This window comes from Coenobita brevimanus, chromosome 41 (assembly GCF_032717465.1).
Source record: "Coenobita brevimanus isolate Jiangsu-jjx chromosome 41, ASM3271746v2, whole genome shotgun sequence".
NCBI lineage: Eukaryota > Metazoa > Arthropoda > Malacostraca > Decapoda > Coenobitidae > Coenobita > Coenobita brevimanus.
Genome location: NC_136994.1, coordinates 15,530,747 through 15,550,616, shown reverse-complemented (window position 1 = coordinate 15,550,616; position 19,870 = coordinate 15,530,747). Strand labels below are relative to the sequence as shown.

The window sequence follows — 19,870 nt, the reverse complement described above, 5'->3', positions numbered from 1 at the left end:
ACTGATGGCAGGGACCAAACTTTTCACAGCAGTGCAGATCAAGGCACTGGTCAAATTTTCCCCTCATATGAAACTTCACCTTTAATTAACTGTGTGTAATGCTGGGATGGTCAGCAACTAAGAGGAAGCTGGGTATGGACTTCAAAACTCCATCACAGTATAAACCAATAGTGCAAGTATGCAGGAGTTAGGAAACAGAACCATAAGGGGTTCATCAGATGGAGCACCATACCTCTAGACCACCAGGTGTTTAAAAACTGAATGTGGGCATACGGGCAATTGCACTACAGTACACAGTATGAAGGTCCACCAGTAACCTCTCAGTGTGCACCAGAGAACTGACACACACAGGAGAAGTACTCAAGAACAACAAGAGTAAAAATTAAAATCACATCTCAAAAAATTATGGACAAGGAGGAGTGAGAAGTTTAAAGTCTTGGAAAATGTACCTAAATATTTAACCATCTGACTGCAGCACTGGGCATAATGATCCCCGTAACCCCTGCTGGGTGGGAGGAAAATCAAAAGACTGCATGGAAAGAATGCCTTTGTAACCCTTGCTGGGTGGGGGGAAAATCAGAGGACTGCATGGAAACTAGAGAGTCACTCAAAGAGTAAAACAATTGAAAATGCAGCCAGTAATAAAAAAATGAAATGGTGATAAAGGACTAACAGTAACAAAGCCAAAGTACTGTATGTATTGTAGTTTGGTGAACACAGATAGACAAAAAAGATACTAAAAAACTGGAAGCTAAAAAAAAAAAAACTGCAGGTGCACTAACAGCAGCAAAGTGGGGACGCCCCACACCACTGCCAGGCTGCAAAAACCAAGTCCCCAAACTATCCACGAGAATGCCAAAATGAGAACCAAACCGGCACAAAAATCCCTGATACTGTACTTATACCAAACCCTGGACAGCCTGATGATACAGCTGGCCACTCCAGACACAGCATACGAATGGAAAGAATGGAGATGCAAACATTAATACCTAATAAACAAACATTAATACCTAATAAAGGCAGCCATGAATTACACTGGCACCTGGTGAAGCACTTGCTCTGTCAGCAGGTAAGTAATCAGTCACCTTGGATGTAGGTCATCATGTCTGGTGAGGTGTTCTTGCTGGACACATGAAGCAATACACCTTTTTCTCAGCTCTGTGACATGATTCCTCCCACCACCACTTCTAATGCCTGTGAACTACTAATTGCTGCTTGATGCCTCTTCCTCAAAGATACCTACAAATGAAGTGAGTGCAGACTGGTGATGATGATGATGGTAACTTGAGTCACTGTTCTCTCTCTTCATCTCTAACACACAACCTATACCCCAAACACAATCCTAACATTATACTAAGTTTGTCAGCAACAAGGCACTGTACTTAAAACTATGAGATCAATTGCCGTACCTTACACTTAATACTACTCTGCTGGCACAGTATTGTATTAACTCTTTGTTTAGCTTTCACAAATTTACTACTTAAGTAGTTAAATGTGAACAAGATTTTATACTTATTGTAAAGACATCTATTGCATTAAAAATATGGTTTCCAAAATAGAGAGATAACTTGCTAAAGAAAGAGTTAATGTATACAAAACAAAAAAAGAACAGATATAACTCACCATAGTGCTGAGTGTTCCTTCAAAGACTTGAATAATGAAGCAAACTTGCCAAAACAATACAATATAAAAGTACGAGATGGATTGTTAAGATGAATCAACAGACTGCCACAAAAATGTAAAAATTCAACTTGGAACAGGGAAAAAAGGAAAGTGTGCAATACGGCAGACAGGGATGCCTTCAAGTGGTGTCACTGATATAACCACTGATGCCAGGTTACAGAAACGTCCCACAACTCTCTCCCTATCCCCCAAGAGGAGGATGGTGGACTGCATAAGGGCAACTTCAATCTGCAGTCCACCAGAGTCATGTCTAGATGAACCCAGGGAGACATGAACAACAGGAACAATGTGTGCATTATTGATTCATATCTAGATAAACCCAGGGAGACATGAACAACAGGAACAATGTGTGCATTACTGTATCATGAAAAGCTTATATAAAATATAACTGCTGATTCATCCTTTACAAATCAACACAAGTGATCAGTTTATAATTAGATGACAGTTGCTTCTTGCCCATGACTCTGGTGATTACGATGCAGCCACATCCACACAGGCCAGGGACGAGTGCTACTAGATGTGCAGGTCAGGACGCTGTGTACAGTCACCTGTACACTCATACTGTGTACATCCAAGTCCACAGGTGTATGCTGAGATGGATAGATCATCACAACCTGTTAAACAAACATTAACATTAATAGTCATATCATTTGTGCCAAACACAAAACACTGAAAAATACTATATCATCATGATCCTGACACTCTTCCCACCAAAGGACAGGGTAAAGCAAGATCCACAAAACATGGAAGGAGAAAACAGCAGACCTAAACAGCTTCCATGCTCCACCTCACAGGTCAAACCATCTGCACTTTTTTTTTTTTTTTTCGGGGAGGGGGGGGGTCTATAATTATTATCACATTATTATTATTATTATTATAACCATTATTATTATTACTATTATTACATTATACTGCTCAGGTAATGCCACTCAGGGATAAGTGAGGCTGGTCACTCTCCTCTTAAATGTCGGGCCCAACTGACCTGGCCCCGGGCTCCTACGCTCCTCATGGGGCAACATACCGGTAAGATTGGATGATGGATGGATTATTAACATCATTTCTTTTAACACATGCAGGTGACACTCAATTAATTCACCAACAGTAAGACACAGAACAAGGTGGACTAGGACCGCATCAAAGGCCTACAAGTGGGTTTGGCAATAACTGCATTCTTACCAATAAATGTTCCACCCTGTGGCGAAAGCCTGCGTGGGTCCAGTTATGATGCAACATGATCAAGTTGTATACAGTATCAGGCACCTGACAACCACTGCATCATGTACCACTGACCTGGAAAAGTAAATATATAAATAAAAATAACGAAATCATCAGCCTAACCCAACTTCCCATTGTGATGATGATACTGAATATTACAAGATAAAAGTTATATAACGGATTATGAAGGATAAATTAATGTACTCTAAAAATGGGAAACTAGTTTTGTATGAGCTAAACCATGCAGTACCGAATGTCAAAAAGTGTGAAGATGCAAAAAAAAAAAAAAAAAAAAAAAAAAAAAAATCAAATGCTAACAACTGGACACGAAATAAGGACCTGACGGGCAATATGTTGTGAAAGACTGATGAATGGCAATTATTAAGAGCTAAGCAGTGACAAAAATAACTAGATCTAGAGGTTTTACTACATCCATCCATCCATCATCCAATCCTATGTTGCCTAATGAGAAGCGAAGGAGCCCAGGACTAGGCAAGTTGGTCCTGACATTTGAGAGGGGGGGGGGAAGGAAATATTTGGATCAGGTTATTAGGAAAAAAAAAAAAGGGGGGGGAGGGGGCTAAAATGTGGTAAGAGCAGAGGTGAAGAATGCTGTGACGAAGCTTAAAGAAAAATGAGAGTGTGTGTTGATGAGATATGAAGATGGTATGAAGTGACGGAGAGAACAGTAAAATGCTATAATGCAACTGTCATTTTACTCTTTAGTGGTAGGTGGTGGTGACCATCATCCACTCACTTGATGTAGTGTTGCCTACTTCTTCCTTAGCCTTTATCATTCTTTTTCTGTGCCTGCCCTCCTCTCTTCCTATTTCTCCCATCTTTCCTGTCGCTTCTTATTGCTTTTCTTTCCTTTTCAGGTGGCTTTACACTGAGTGACAAGCCAAATGGTTTCCTGTAAGCCAAGAAACCATTTACAACGCTGGGTGGTAACCACATATCCAAACCATACGTGCTCCCTACTTGTCAGCAGGTGGGTTGGTGGAGGGTTAGTGCCCCTCCCCATAAAACAAATAATTCAAAGTCAAATGGCCACCCCTTACGGGATTATGGCATCTGGCAATAGATGGACAGATAGATAGATTTTACTCTTCCTTTCTCCATATGATACTATTACACCAACATTACCTGATAACTGCAAGTAAAGAGAATGGCAAGATGAAGTCACTTTATAAAGCAAAATGAAAAAAACAGTGAAATGTTGCAGGTAAAAAAGTATACAATACCCACCAGTGCTTTCCCATCCATGACAGCGTTCAGTTCTTCCTTATTTCACAGAATCGGTTTTCCATCTTCTGACGCCCTGTGATCCCCAGTGCTGCATCTGTGACTGGATTACTTGAGGCGCCAACATGTACAAGTTCTTTTACATACAATCCACAGTGTTCCATCTTCTGACGCCCTGTGATCCCCAGCGCTGCATCTGTGACTGGATTACTTGAGGCGCCAACATGTACAAGTTCTTTTACATACAATCCTTGGTCAACCTGCGAAGAGAATATGACACATCAGTACTGGACACTGGTTTGACAGCGGAAATGCTTCTCTAACGTTATGACTGATTTGGCCTTCATTTCTAAAAATAAATTTTTGCAATACCCCACCCAAACGCAAGAATACTCTCACATAAATGTTCCTAAATTATTCAAAACAAATCATATACTATTGGAATATAATTTCAAATAACATAGCTAATAACCTAACCTAATCCAGAACTGTACTGGGTCGTCTTCTGTCCAGACCATCTTGAAACTACAGTAATTCAAATTCAATCACAAACACTAGGCAACGCTCAGTGATTGAAACTCGACTAAGCAGCTACAGTACAACTGTCTCTGAAACTCCATGTCATCAATCATTTGTGACAGTACACTACACATATGCCAAATTTCAGTATTGTTGTACTGTTAGATATGGTAGTCAACACACCATTATTTATTTTTGTATATAAGTGATATTAGTTACATTACAGTTATTTTGGGAGTAGGTTACTTTATTAGGACTGGCAACATGAGTATGAATGTAAAAATCTAGTTCTCAAAAATGTCTCAAACTGCAAAAACAGGCCTTTTCAACTCACAGGAAAATACAGCATAGGAAGCTTCATGTTATTTCTATGGGTCTTTTTCATTAATATGATAAATTTTCCCTACTTAACCATGCAGACCTTTACCTCATCTACCCTAACTAGCTAGGCTGGCACGGGGGGGCTTCACCTCATTATTAACCTTTCATTCCTGCAGGAAACGGTACTGTATATGGGAAACATTGTTACTAATGTAAAGAACCTACAGAAGACTCCCCCTCAAAAAAAAAAAAAAAAAAAAAAAAAAAAAAAAAAGCTTAATCAACTGTATAGCTTAACCTTAAATTGCCAAGATCCCATGGCATACCAAAATAACACCCAAACAAGATGTTGTATCCCCCGAGGAAGGTCAATCACTCCTGTAATTAACAATAAAAAGGCTTTGAATAACTTCCATGATAAATTAATTGCTGGTTTGTATTGAGAAACTGGCTGATGGTTTGTATTGTGAAACACGGAATCTTTGTGGCCATAACTCAGGCATTGTCCCTTCCACACTGATCTCAATGCCCTTCAAACTTTTGCTCCTATCCCGTGACTTACCTCACGTCCCTAACTTCTATATGCAGTCAAAATCAACCCTAGACGCTGCTGTTTATCCCCAAATACCTAAAAACACTTAAAATTCCCTAAATATTCCCCATTTAGACTTACTTTGGCAAAACGTTTGGTCCTGCACGGAACTCCAGGTGCCGGAGTAAACAACGTGCTGAATATAAGCCTCACTTTTAGATACTCTTTTCTTTAAGCTGTTTTTTATTCTTGTCAATATTTCTAAAAATAAAATAAAACAATAATGCAAGAAAATCAAGTCTTAATGCTACTTAACTAAAACAGTCCTTTGAATGTATTTACCTGACCAATCTCTTACGATCAGTCCACCATGGCCCGCGAAAACGAAGCTTAATTTAAACCATTGTTGATAATTTCATATCCCATGTCTTCCTTACTATACTGATTATATATGATAACTTGATATCCCATGTCTTCCTTATTATACTGATTATATGATAACTTGATATCCCATGTCTTCCTTATTATACTGATTATATATTATAATCTCATGTTTGTTTCACCGGCTACCCCTTTCCTTTTTCAGCCTAGTCAGCTATAAGACTTTCTAATACCTCTCATAATGGATGCTACATCTCGGCTTTCTACTGTAGGCTGTTTTTCCTTTCCTTTCACGATACAAAAGGTTTCTAGAAGTAACATGGCTGAAAACTGGTGTAAAAGAACATGAAAATATGGAGATGGAAGAATTACAACCAAAAATACGTTGTTTTACCTCCTCTTTATTATCTTCATTTCTCTTTTATTATCAATTACCCAGTTTTATCTGCATTCCGTATACGTATATATATTTTTTTGCTTTTCTTCCAGAACATGCCTGAAATTTATTGCAAAGGCAAGGAAACTTTATTATCAGAAGGGGTAAATAAAAATACGAAAGAAAAAAATAAACATGCGGAGCAATAAAAAAGGGGGGGAGGAGGAAGGGGAAGAAAGGGAGAAATGGCTCATGGCTGAGACTTAGAATAAATGGAATAAATGGAGAGTAAATGGAATAAACGGAGAGAGAGAGAGAGAGAGAGAGAGAGAGAGTCCCATAAACCAGCGTCTGTACAGTTCTCTTTGGTGGTCTATCATAAAGAAAACGTAACTGATGACGACAAGTAAAGGTAGACTATGGCAAAGGAGCGTACACTATGATCCATGTATCTACTTAGGGTGTGTTCACTATGATCCATGTATCTACTTAGGGTGTGTGTATATATATATATATATATATATATATATATATATATATATATATATATATATCTTCCTGTCTATGTATATATGAATATATCATATATGTGCATGCTGCATATGTATATGTATGCACGCCTGTACACATACCCATATCTTTATACATACGTACCTATCGTGTACATGCAGTATGTCTGTTGCTACATGTGCATGAATACATACATATATGTATAGATATATACGTACATGTATGTGTGCATATGTGCCTCTCTCTGCATATGTACGTACATATGTGTGTGTCTATGATCCACTTCACTCATATCAAAACATGATAATTACTGTGCCAACTCTGTACCATGTATGTATCACTGTATGCCTTTGTTAATTATTGTGCTTGTAATGATAATTCCTTCTGTACCGTCTATGCCCTGTGATACCGATTTTGTTTTCCTCATGCACCCCTCCCTGCTTGGCCTTCAGGGACAGTGTTGCCCAGAGTCTTGGGGCTTCTACTGAATGGTAAATAAAGAACCTAAATTTTAAAAAAAATACACTATGATCCAAGGTTTACTGATTTACCTCTATAAATAATAGAGAAAAGAAAGTTACAATAATACTTAGGCCAAGAAGATCACGGATTTACCTCCATAAATAGTAGAGAAAAGAATGCTACAATAATCCTTAGGCCAAGAAGATCGCTTATTTTCTTCAGCAAACGCACAATACGTGTACAAATAACTGTTATATCCAGTGGGGTAGCCAGACGGGTGGCCAGGGCTTCCATGGCCACCCCAAAATATGCCTGGCCATCCCAGTGGCCATCTCAAATTTCTGGGAGAATAGCCTCCGACCCCCCTGAAGAGTTCTCATTGGGCTGCCCCATTAGTGGGCTTGGCCACCCCTTGGCCAACCCATGCTGAAAATTCTGGTTACGGTTGGGTCTAGCGCTGTTTGAAACATTAACTACCTGTTAAAAGACACTGTGTCGTGTGGGAAACTATTTGCAAACGAGCCAAAGACATACAAAAGAATCATGAATCCTCAGGAGAGAAACTCTCAAAGCTGACATCAACGAGCTTCAGGAATGGAGTGAAAATGGGCTCCTATCCTTCAGTAAGTTTGAAGTAATGTATGTTGGAAAGATGAACCCTCCTACGCGAACCATACAGACGGGAATCCCTTACAAGTTACGACAGAATCAAAAGATTTGGCAGTTTATGTAACCCCTAACCTCTCACCATTAGTAATTCCATGTTGGGGAAGATTAAGAGAACGTTTACTTACATCTATCTATCTATATACCTAGGCTGCTTCCCCCAAGGAAAGGGAGGTAGCCGAGACAGGACGACTCACTCTCCATTTACTCATCCATTCAAACACATTCATTCGCATCTTAGCCCCAAAGGGGAGAACGGACAGATCCTCATCGCACCACACCGCACAAGGGTCAACTGGGCAATGCAATCAGTGACATCCGCAGCAGGGCCCGACAGCAGAACTGGTTTACCCCTGCCACATCATAACAGACCCATCCCCTTACCCGCACCTGACCTGACTAGCTGATCAGACCAAATGCAGGAGAATATCCCCTCAGGGCTGCGTCATCACTTATTCATTCACAATTTCTCTCCATTTATTTCTGTCACGCACAGCCACTCTTCCTTGCTCAACAGACATCCCTCTCGCATCCAGCGCTCTCTTCACACTGTCCATCCATCCTATTCGTGGTCTTCCTCTCAGCCTTACACCTCTCACATCAGATCTAGTTCTCTTTTTCACCAATCGCTCATTATCCATTCTCTCCATATGTCCAAACCATTGCAACACCCTCTGCTCAACTCTACCAGCCATCTCCCGAACAACTCCAGTTCTCCTTCGCACTTCATCATTTCGCACCCGATCCATACGCGTCACTCCACACATACTCCTCAGACATCTCATCTCCATTACATTCAAACTTTTCCTCTCTGCTACACCCATATTCCATGTTTCAGCCCCATATAATGTAGTCGGTACCACAACACCCTCATACAGCCTTCTCTTTACATCCATTCTAAGCGAACGACATTTAAACACTTTTTTCATTCCTCCCAGCACCTTTCCTACTTCATTTATTCTAAACTTCACTTCTGCATCTATTCTTCCATCCACAGCAACATGTGACCCTAGTAATTTAAAACAATCTACCTCAAGCAACTCACCATTCAAAACTATATTTATCCCCCCTACCATCTATCAACCTCGTACACTTCATCACTTTACTCTTATTCTCATTTACTTTCAATTTCCTCCTTTCACACACCCTTCCAAACTCCTCTACCAACTGTCTCAATCTCTCCTCTGAATCAGTCACCAGTGCAGTATCATCTGCAAACAGCAGCTGCTTCAGATTCCACTCTCCTCCATCAACATTTACCAGACTCAGACCACCTAAAACTCTTGCATTCACCTCCCTTACAACACCATCCATGTAAATATTAAACAACCAAGGCGACATCACACATCCCTGTCGCAGCCCCACTCTCACGGGAAACCAATCACTCACAGCATTTCCCACTCTTACACACGCTCTACTATTTACATAAAAAACTTTTCACCCCTTTTAGTAACCTACCATCAAGTCCATACAATCTTAAAACAGTCCACAAAGCCTCCCTATCAATTCTATCATACGCTTTCTCTAAATCCATAAATGCCCAAAACACATCCTTGCCTTTCGCTAAATACTTTTCACACACTTGTCTCACAGCAAACACCTGATCAACGCATCCCCTCCCTCTCCTAAAGCCACACTGCTCATCACTAATCACTCCCTCTGTACCCTCTCTAACTCTCATAATTAACACTCTACCATACACCTTACCTACAACACTCAACAGACTTATACCCCTAAAGCTAGTACATTCATACTTATCACCCTTGCCTTTATACAACGGGACCACACAAGCACTTGCCCAGTCAATTGGCACCATACCTCTCTCAAAGCACACATTCAACAATCTTACTAACCAATCAACAATAGTCACTCCACCACCCTTCAGGCATTCCACAGCACACCCATCCATACCTGCAGCTTTCCCTGTTTTCATCTCCTTTACTGCCTTCTCCACTCCCTCCTTCGTGATCAAAGAATCATTCAACTCTCCCAACACATTTATTCCTTGCACCCTTCCATCCGCCACAATCTCAGCCACCCTTTCCTCCTCTACATTTAACAATCTTTCAAAATACTCTGCCCATCTCTTCCTTACTGCATCCATCTCAATTAACATCCTTCTATCCTCTGCTTTTACTCGTTCTTCCTTCCCAGACTCTCCCTTTCGCACCCTTTTCACCTCCTTCCAAAACATTTTCTTATTCTGCTGAAAATTCTCTGTCAGCCGCCTACCCCACCTCTCATCTGCTGCCACTTTAGCATCACGCACAGCCCTTCTCGCTCTATTCCTCTTCTCCTTATACCTTTCATATGACATCTCATCCTTCCTCTGCAGCCACACTTCATATGCACGTCTCTTCTCAGCCACAGCCATACTTACTTCCTCGCACCACCATTCACTTCCTTTTCTTACACCACCACCCACACGTCTCACACCACACACCTCTTCTGCATGCCCCACCACAGCACTCTTAAACAACTGCCATTCCTCCTCCACGCTGCCATTTTCCCGATCTTTCACTGCGTTCCACTCATCTTTCAATTTCTCCTAATACTCTATCTTTTTCTCTCTTTTATCCAACTCACTCACTTTCAAAACCTCCCTGCCACACCTAACCCTCCTAGCTCTCATCCATCTCTTACCTACTCTTAACTTTCCCTCCACCAGGTAGTGGTCAGACATACCTCCACCCTCCCCTCTCAGAACTCTCACATCCAACAATCTTCCTATTACATTCCTAGACACAACCACATAGTCCATCAAGGCTCTATCAACAACCCTTCCACCCTCCTGTCTCACCCATGTATACTTATAAATATCTTTCTTCTCAAACAGCGTATTCCCAATCACCATCTCTCGCTCAACACACATCGCTATCATTCGTTCCCCATTTTCATTTCTTCCAGGCACACCATGCATACCAACTACACCTTCAACTGCTACATTTCCCACTCTAGCATTCAGATCTCCCATCATTACCACATTCACATTCGCTTCAAAACTCTGCAGACACTCATCAACATCATTCCAGAAAGACTCCTCTCTTGTTCATCCCTTTCACTACCAGGCCCATATGCACTCACAAACACCCACAACTCACGTTCAAATTTCTCTTTCACCCACATCAGTCTCGATGACACCTCCTTCCATTCAATCACACATTGCTGAACTTCCGGACTCACTAACAAGGCCACACCTTCTCTTGCCCTTCCTCTATCAACACCTGACAATCTTCCATTCACACTTCCAAACATAGATTCCCCCTTCCCTTTCATCTTCGTTTCACTCAAAGCTAACACATCCAACTTTCTTCTCACAAACATTCTCCCAATCTCCTCCCTTTTAGCCTCAATCGTACTACATCCACACACATTCATAGACCCAATCTTCAGGGTACGGGGATAACTCCATCCCCCATCCCTTTCTCTGGCATGTCTCTTTTTAGGAACTACAAAACAGAGGAGGGGGTCCCTAGTCCCCTCACCCCGCCCCTTTTAGTCGCCTATTACGACACGCAGGGAATACGGTGGCAGTATTCTTCCTAACACAACCTGGCCGCAGAGTAGTAGTACCACCCCATAGTGCGGCCAGGTTGTGTCCCCCCCGCCACAGGGGGGTTTACTTACATGGACTTAGAAATATTCCTGGCCCTTTACCCAGCACCGGTCATATCCCACAAGCGAAAGGGACATTAATAACCCACGAAAAGTTCAAAGCAGAGCTACAAAATTTGCCCCTGAACCACAAGAGCTGCCCTATCATGGGAGACTACCTGCCACTGAGTTTACTACACTTGGAGAGCGAAGAATACGAGGCGGCACGATACAAGTACAAAATCCTGAGTGGCTGCACGAATGTGGACACCAGGCAGTTCTTCACGCAGGTAGAGAGGGACACGTGCCCCGAGACAAGGGAACACAGCCGTAAACTTGTTCAGACCAGGTTCAGGGCCACTATTAAGAGGAACAACGTCTTTAATGCATTAGTAATTAACAAACGGAATAGGGAGTAGGCTGTATAGCACCAGCCGATCAGGGAGGTACTCCCAAGGGGAATGGGAATATTGGTGATAGGGAAAGCTGGAGCTCCTGTTTCACTAGTCACCAGAATATCCTGACCATCCCCTTTACTGACCTTTTCAATATGACACTAACATGGCACACTTCTTTCTCCCTCATGTGCTGCCCTACATCCGCTTTACATATCACACAACTACACAACACCAACAACTGCTACTACTACTACTAGTACTACTACAACAACAACAACAACTACTACTACTACTGCGAATACGGCACCGACCATGGAGCACTCTGTTGCCACTGTGGTGCTAGAGATGGACGCCTTCCTGTGGTGGCACTAATATAACCAGACAGTTGGACTGTTGGATTGTACAATCGTCCCTCAGCTACTCCCCTGTCCCCCTGAAAGGAGGATGGTGGGCGGCAGGAGAGGGACAGCTCCAGCCAGCAGTCCACTGAGTTCACGTTTCACACACCACCTTCAGTCAGGTGGCATGTGATCTTATTCTTGCTGCCTTCAGACGATTTTATTCAGCTTGGGAAAGGACTGTGGTAGTGAAGGGGTTAATCAAGGCTGTACCTAACTCCTCCAGTTCCAAAAATGTCTCCTTGGCTTAATATAACCGTCTGGAAGTAGCGATATTTTACGGAAACGTCATCGTAGCAGTAGTAGCAGTAATAGTAATAGTAGTAGTAGTAGCAGCAGCAGATGAAGTAGTAGTAGTAGTAGTAGTAGTAGCAGTAGTAGTAATAGCAATAGTAGTAGTAGCAGAAGATGAAGTGGTGGTAGTAGTAGCAGAAGATGAAGTAGTAGTAGTAGTAATAGTAGTAGTAGTAGTAATAATAATAATAATAGTAGTAGTAGTAGTAGTAGCAGCAGCAGCAGCAGCAGCAGCAGCAGCAGCAGCAGCAGCAGCAGTAGTAGTAGTAGTAGTAGTAGTAGTAGTAAACCCCAGGCTCAGGTGAACGTGAACCCAGTGAACTGCAGGGTGAAGGTTCCGTCCTACATTTCACCATCATCCTATCGGGGGATAAAGAGGGAGTATAACAGGGCAGTGGAGTCGCCCAGCTATATCAGTGTCACCGCAAGAAGGCGTCCCTCTCCACCAGCACTAAGATGGAACAGATTCACGATAAATTAATGCAAGGGAAATAGGAAGAAAGGTGGGATCTCTCTCTCTCTCTCTCTCTCTCTCTCTCTCGCATGGATTGAACAATTGACAGTGGATGATGAGGATTATACACACTAGCTAGTCTTCCTTTATTCCACTTGAGAGAGAGAGAGAGAGAGAGAGAGAGAGAGGCCTTGTGCACTATGATTAAGGCTGGGATAAGATTAGCGTATCAGTGACGTAAGCGACCTTATGAGAAGACAGTTAGTGCAGGAAACCAGGAGAGGAGACATTATGGCAGGTTAGTGTAATAGTGTAGTCTAATCTTACCTATAAGGCGCTGAAGGGGAGCCTACACGTGGTGGCGCTGTTTAAATTGTGTGGAGCATCTGAGGCGTCCATCTGCGAGCCACACCCCCTCGTATTTCCCTGCACTACGCCGATTCTGGTGAGGCGCTGTCTACCACAAGGAGGCGCTGGCTCCCTACACGGTGTTTGTTCTGTACTGTACCTGTAGAACAGTCACACAAAAGCAGTTGTTTACCTGTGGTTCTGATCTGCCAGACACACAAGGGTTAAGTAATAACAACCTAACCTATAAACTGTTCACATTCACAGCACTGCCATCTCTCCGTCTTGAATACTGAGCTTAAACATGAGATTAACACCAGAAAATGATACTATTCGTGAGGAAATGCGCAGAAAGCAGACCTGAAAAACTGTCTAACACTGAGCTACGGGAAATATGCTGCAAAAGAACGAAAATCTCCGTCATGTTAAAGTGAATGAACTAACCCAAGACTGTTCTTTTAATTTCAAGATTTAGTCCAATCTTCTATATTTCTCATTCCTCCCCAGTCAAGACTGTATCCTTCATTTTTCAGTATCTTTTATTGTGTGCTTCATATCGCCTTCCATATTATATCATTCCTCTCCAAACACCAGACAGTATCCTTCCCTTTCATTATATGTTATTGTGGGCTTCATATTAGCTTCTACATCTCTCATTCCTCTCCAAACAGCAGACAGTATCCTTCCCTTTCAATATCTGTTATTGTGGGCTTCATATTAGCTTCTACATCTCTCATTCCTCTCCAAACACCAGACAGTATCCTTCCCTTTCAATATCTGTTATTGTGGGCTTCATATTAGCTTCTACATCTCTCATTCCTCTCCAAACAGCAGACAGTATCCTTCTTCTCATTCTCCTTTACTGGAGGCTTCATATTGCTTTCCATATTTCTCATTCTACCCCAATTGACACAGTATCCTTCTTTCCTTATCCTCTTTTACTCTGGCTTTCATATTGCCTTTCATATTTCTCATTCCTCCCCAAACAACAAAGCGTATCTCTCCTTCCCATTATCTTTTATTGTGGGTTTCATTTAGCTATCAAATACAAAACAGATAATGTAGCACTTTCCATTGCAACAGCAGGTAGAGAAATGTCAGGGAACTCATGCTCATGGCTGTACCAGTAGTGTTTTCAGATGTAGGACACAACCTGCAGTCACCCATGCTTGACCTAAGAGTTATTCACATCACGCACGAACACTTGGAAAACTTGATACTTACACGGGACGGATCCAACATTTAATAAAGGATTGGGGGTCAGTAATTTCTTCGCCCACTAAGGACAAAGTTATAAATACGGTTAGATTCACAAAGGAAGGTACTGCTAATTTCTTTCAATAATTCTACTTACTACATCCGCCAACGGGGTTATGATTCTGGCTCGGCTGGAGAGGTTCGGGAGTGTGGGCTGGAGTGAGGGCAGACTGATGGTGGAGGACAGAATGACATGAAGACGGTTTGTCTGAAACCTTCCCTTCCGCAAATAAGGTGTCTGACTGTAAACTGTCTGTCAGTCTGACACCAGCTCTGTGGAAAAACAAGTTGACTGAATTGCAACAAATCTGGAATAATAACAGAGCCATAAGAGGAACAAGTGATTAAAATTTGGGCAAAAAAGGGTCAAAGGTCAAAGTCAGTGCCATGAAGAGCATGAAAAGAAGAGGATGGTGATGCCTTGACAGGGGTGTGCGTTCTCTGTGAGCTATTGTTGTGGGTTATGATTTAGCTGTCTGTGCTATTCTCTTTTCACTTCAACTTGGCCTGGAACTGCAAGCCCTCCATCTGCAATGATGAGTTGTAAAAATAGCTTAATAATGAATTGTGATGTTAGTCACACATAAGTGCTATGGAAAGGATGTAAAACTGTAGCACTGCCTCTTTCTGCCACTCAGCCACGTGAATAACAGAAAAGGGAGAAAATCTAAGCCATGTTAATGTGAAAGAACTATAACAAACAGGTAATGGAAAATGATAAGGGCAACACCTCAGAATTCAGAAATTTTCCTGGATCCGCCCCTGGAAAGAAATAAAAAAAGGTACAGCTGATAATAAAGGGAAACTCAGTCGCCAGGATCCCCACACCCTAGATCCGATAATGTTTACTGGCGTGTATGAAATTCGATGAGCCTTAGTTATGAAATGAGTCTCCCTGGTTACTATATTCTTCTGACTCCAAAATGGCCTTAACTTGCCATTTCTCCATCTTATATGCTCAGTTTTAAGTAGATTAAAACCACAAGATGCTAGTCACCAATAAGTGCTATTGAATGGGTGTAAAGCCGTAGTAGTGTCTTGTTTCTGTCACTGAGGTACGTGAAATAAGCTGCAAGACGACGAAAATCTGAGCCAAGTTATGGTTACGAGAGTATAGTCAAATCAACCTTCCAGTCTGACAATCTACTTGGCCATCAACTGAGCGGAAAATGTGAACAGGCCTTGTCCATATTGTTTGCTGGTGCGGGACAGACTTTACTGCCAATAACCTATACAAAGTGGCCCCAGGGGACGCGCGAGGGTGCGAACGAAAAATTCCATGGGCTGCAGTGATCGCTGCTAATCTCCCGCCCACGCCAGCAGGCATTTGGCGTGGATGCGGCCTTAGGAATTTAATCACGCTTTAATGGAACCTGTGTTGTATTGTATATACGTGCAGGTATCCACATGGTGAGCTGCTACTCTGGGTCGTCGTGCCCGTCGCCCGTCAAGGTGGGACCTGACAATCTCACGTGGGGTCACAGACGGTTCGCAGGGACGGTTGGTGCGGCGCGTCACAACGGTGGCCTCATACCAGGGATAGTCATGCACGGCGCCTCTACTTGCCTCATTCCCTGGGGCGGGCAGGCCATTGCTAAGTCTGAGTACTATGTAAGTTATTTCTGTCACAATTATTCCCGTCACTGCTGTGATATTAGTTTTGTTCATCTTACTACCTCCAGATAATTTTACTCAGCTGCCATGAACAGGATAATGAAGGCTATCTTTATATACAGTCTGAAAAATTCCTCATGTCTGGTACCATTTCCTACCCCACCGAAAGTCAAGCAGGTCATGACTAAGCAATACTACTATGCAAATGCAATTAAGAAATCGTAACTGGTGATTAGCCTATACAAATACAGTACTAATATGTTAATGGGGAGAAGCGGGAAGAATGTTAACCACTGGCTTGCTATAGTTACCATCCAATACAGTAAATAGTTCCCTGGGTCACAGGAAACTTTGGCTTGTTATTCAGCGTATACAGTCTGAAAGTATTACAGCTTCGAGTAAGTGGATGGTGGGCACCCTTTCCTTCAAAATATAACAAACAGTGTATACCTGTAGTATTTTACATATTCTAAATAGTTACCAGATTTTCGAGAGGAGTCTAGCAGAATTATTTCCCCCCCCCTCTCTCCCTTCCATGAGTCTGGACCGAAGAATATTACCTGGTGGAACTACGACGATCATGCTAACGCCCCTGGATTCCCCCTCCCCCGCCAACACACCACCATTACTACTGCTGCTACTACTACTACTATTCGTTCCTCTTAGATGCTGGATAACCCCGGAAATGTCGGTCTGGTGTGGGTGAGGGCAAGCAACGGGCAGGTCCCTAAAGGTGCTGTACAGGGCGGATATTCGGAGACCGGGGAGAAACTCTACATCGGCAGGATCACCTACGGTGGAATGAATTTATCTGGCAAGGTGGGAAGATCTCTGTTTTGTCGATTTGTTTTCATCTGACAGAACTGGGCAATTGCCAGCTTGAATACTGAGCCTTAGTTGTGAGGCAGCAGTGAGTCTCCCTAGTTACTGTATTAATTTAACGCTAAGTTGGCCTAAAAATGCCATTACCATTTTTGAATGCTGTGCTATAACAATAAATAGACACTAATATGATGCTTGTTACGAAGAAGCGCTATGGAAAGGATGTAATGCCGTAGCAACATACTTTTATGGCACTGACCTATGTCATATTAGCTGCAAAAGGACGAAAATCTGGGCCAAGTTAGTGGAAAAGAACTATAGTCAGATTTATCCTTCAGTCTGACTACACCTGGCCATCAACTGAGCTGCGAGGGGTTGCGGATCTTTGTCAGGCTGTACTCTGGTTGGCTTTGGAGATTCGTAACACCGTTTTGTCGCCGATTTGTTTTGTCTGTGACGCCTACCGGTATATTCTGTTGTAAGCTACTAATAAAAAGAATATCAATATTAACAAGACTCTGATAACATTCAAGAAATTACGGTTATATAGGCTACTTTTTTCTGAGATTCATGAACAAGCTGCACTTAAAGGGAAAGAGAATTCGTAGTGCCTCGTCTTGAGCGATTTATTTTGCACATCACACCTTAATATGCATGTATATGTCATTCATATCGTTTTAATGTGGATATACCTTGCATCAATCAACATACAATTGGATCGCTGTGGTAGAGATGTTAAGAAAGCTCCAAGGACAACCCACAGTTTTCGTCTTCAGTATTATGACGTAAATTTTTTACAGGTCAGATTTATTCAAATTAAACGGGGCCTCTGTACTCGATTTATATTTACCTGACGGAACTGTGCCACTCCCGCAACTTGAGTCGTGGTTGCATGAAATTCGTTGGGCCACGTTGAGGTTCTAGTAAGTCTTTTTGGTTACTATGCTTCGCTGATTTTGGCTTGGCCCATATTTGTCCCTCTGCAGCTTATTTCACGAAGCTCAGTGGCTGGGAAAAAAAAAAAAAACACTGAACATCCTTTCCACGGCACTTCTTCGTTACTAGAAACATATTGCAGTGTTAATCTACCGTTCTCCCTACGTGTCAAGTGGGGTTGGTGGAGGATTAGTGCCCCTCCCTGTAAAACAATTAACTGTAAGCCCTTGACCACCCCGTTTGGGATACATGGCGTCTGGCAATGAATGAATCTACTGTTACAACTCAGCTGTCTAAGCGGGGAGATAGGAATTTTAGGTCAAGTTAAATCAGTTCGAAAAGTCTATCCCAAGACAAAGTAAATAGTGTAGACTGTAGAGGCAGCAAGAATAAAATAATAAAAATGTGTTATTGGACTTAGTACGGGGTGTTAAAAAAGGCAGCTGTAGAAATAGCGTTGCCATTTACCTATGAGAGAGAGAGAGAGAGATTTATGGAGTATGTGAATAGTGTACTGTAATTACCCTGGTGAGAGAGGATAGTGTTTGGAAACTCCCTGTACTGTTGTTTGCAGATGATACTGTGTTGTTGAGTGAAGATGAAGGGAAGCTGCAAGGCTTGGTGGATGAGTTTGAGAGAGTGTGTAAGAAACGGAACCTAAAGGTGAATGTAGGGAAGAGTAAAGTGATGGTCTTTGAGAGAGGTGAAGTCAGTGAATGTATAGCGAGGTTGGATGGTGAGGAATTGGAAAATGTGAGTACGTTTAAGTATTTGGGTAGTGTGATGAGTAAGGATGGAGGTTTGGAGGGTGAAGTGCTTGAAAGGGTACAGCAGGGAAGAAAGGTTGCTGGTTCCTTGAAAGCAGTGATAAGAAACAGGGAAGTGAGCATGGAAGTAAAAAAGTTACTACATGACAGTATTGTGATACCAACTCTAACGTACGGAAGTGAAGCTTGGACGTTGTTGGAAGGACACAAGTCAAGAGTGAGAGCAGTGGAAATGAGTTATTTAAGAGGAGCTTGTGGAGTCACGTGGAGAGACAGGCTGACGAATGAGGATATAAAGGAGCGTTGTGGTGTTGATGTGGATGTGATAGGAAGCGTTGTGAGGAACACACTGAGGTGGTTTGGCCATGTGGAGAGGATGGAGGGTGAAAGACTGACGAAGAGAGTGTATGTGAGTGAGGTGGAGGGTGGAAGAGGGAGGGGGAGACCGAGGATGAGATGGAGGGATGGGGTGGAGAGGTATATGAGAGAGGGGGGTGTGAGTTGGGAGCAGGGTAGTGAAATGGCGGGGGACAGGGCGACTTGTTTGTGGCCACCCCAAACGGGATTGAGGCGTCTGGCAATAGATAGATAGATAGAATTACCAACAGGTTCACCCAAGTCACCGAGTGTGCTACGTGAGAGAGAGAGAGAGAGAGAGAGAGAGAGAGAGAGAGAGAGAGAGAGAGAGAGAGAATTTACAGAGTATGTGAATGGTGTACTGTAATTCCCAACAGGTTCACCCAAGTCACGGAGTGTGCTACGTACCCCACAACGGACAAGAAGTTCGCAACAGCAGCTATGAAGTCTTGTGCCTGAAAACCATACCACTGGCCAATCTCGGTTTGTAGGCACAGAGGAAAACCAAGACAAAGCTAAGTCCTCGGCAGTATTACGTGCCCTACTACGGACAAAAGGTTTCTAACAGTAGCTATATATAACGTTCTGTGCATCAAGACCATACCACTGACTCTGGCCAATCTCGGTTTGTAGGCACAGAGGAAAACCAAGACAAAGCTAAGTCCTCGGCAGTATTACATGCCCTACTACGGACAAACGGTTTCTAACAGTAGCTATATTG

General features: G+C 42.5%; 1 protein-coding gene across 1 annotated transcript; it reads left to right on the top strand.

The window, feature by feature from the left end:
* The first annotated feature begins 11,671 nt into the window (after positions 1-11,671).
* LOC145397524 (pfs47 receptor-like) lies at positions 11,672-19,640 on the top strand. Its single transcript, XM_080270595.1, has 4 exons — positions 11,672-11,834; positions 16,053-16,264; positions 16,934-17,086; positions 19,527-19,640. The coding sequence occupies exons 1-4, from the start codon at positions 11,672-11,674 to the stop codon at positions 19,638-19,640; spliced, it is 642 nt and encodes a 213-aa protein (XP_080126721.1).
* Positions 19,641-19,870: the final 230 nt, after the last annotated feature.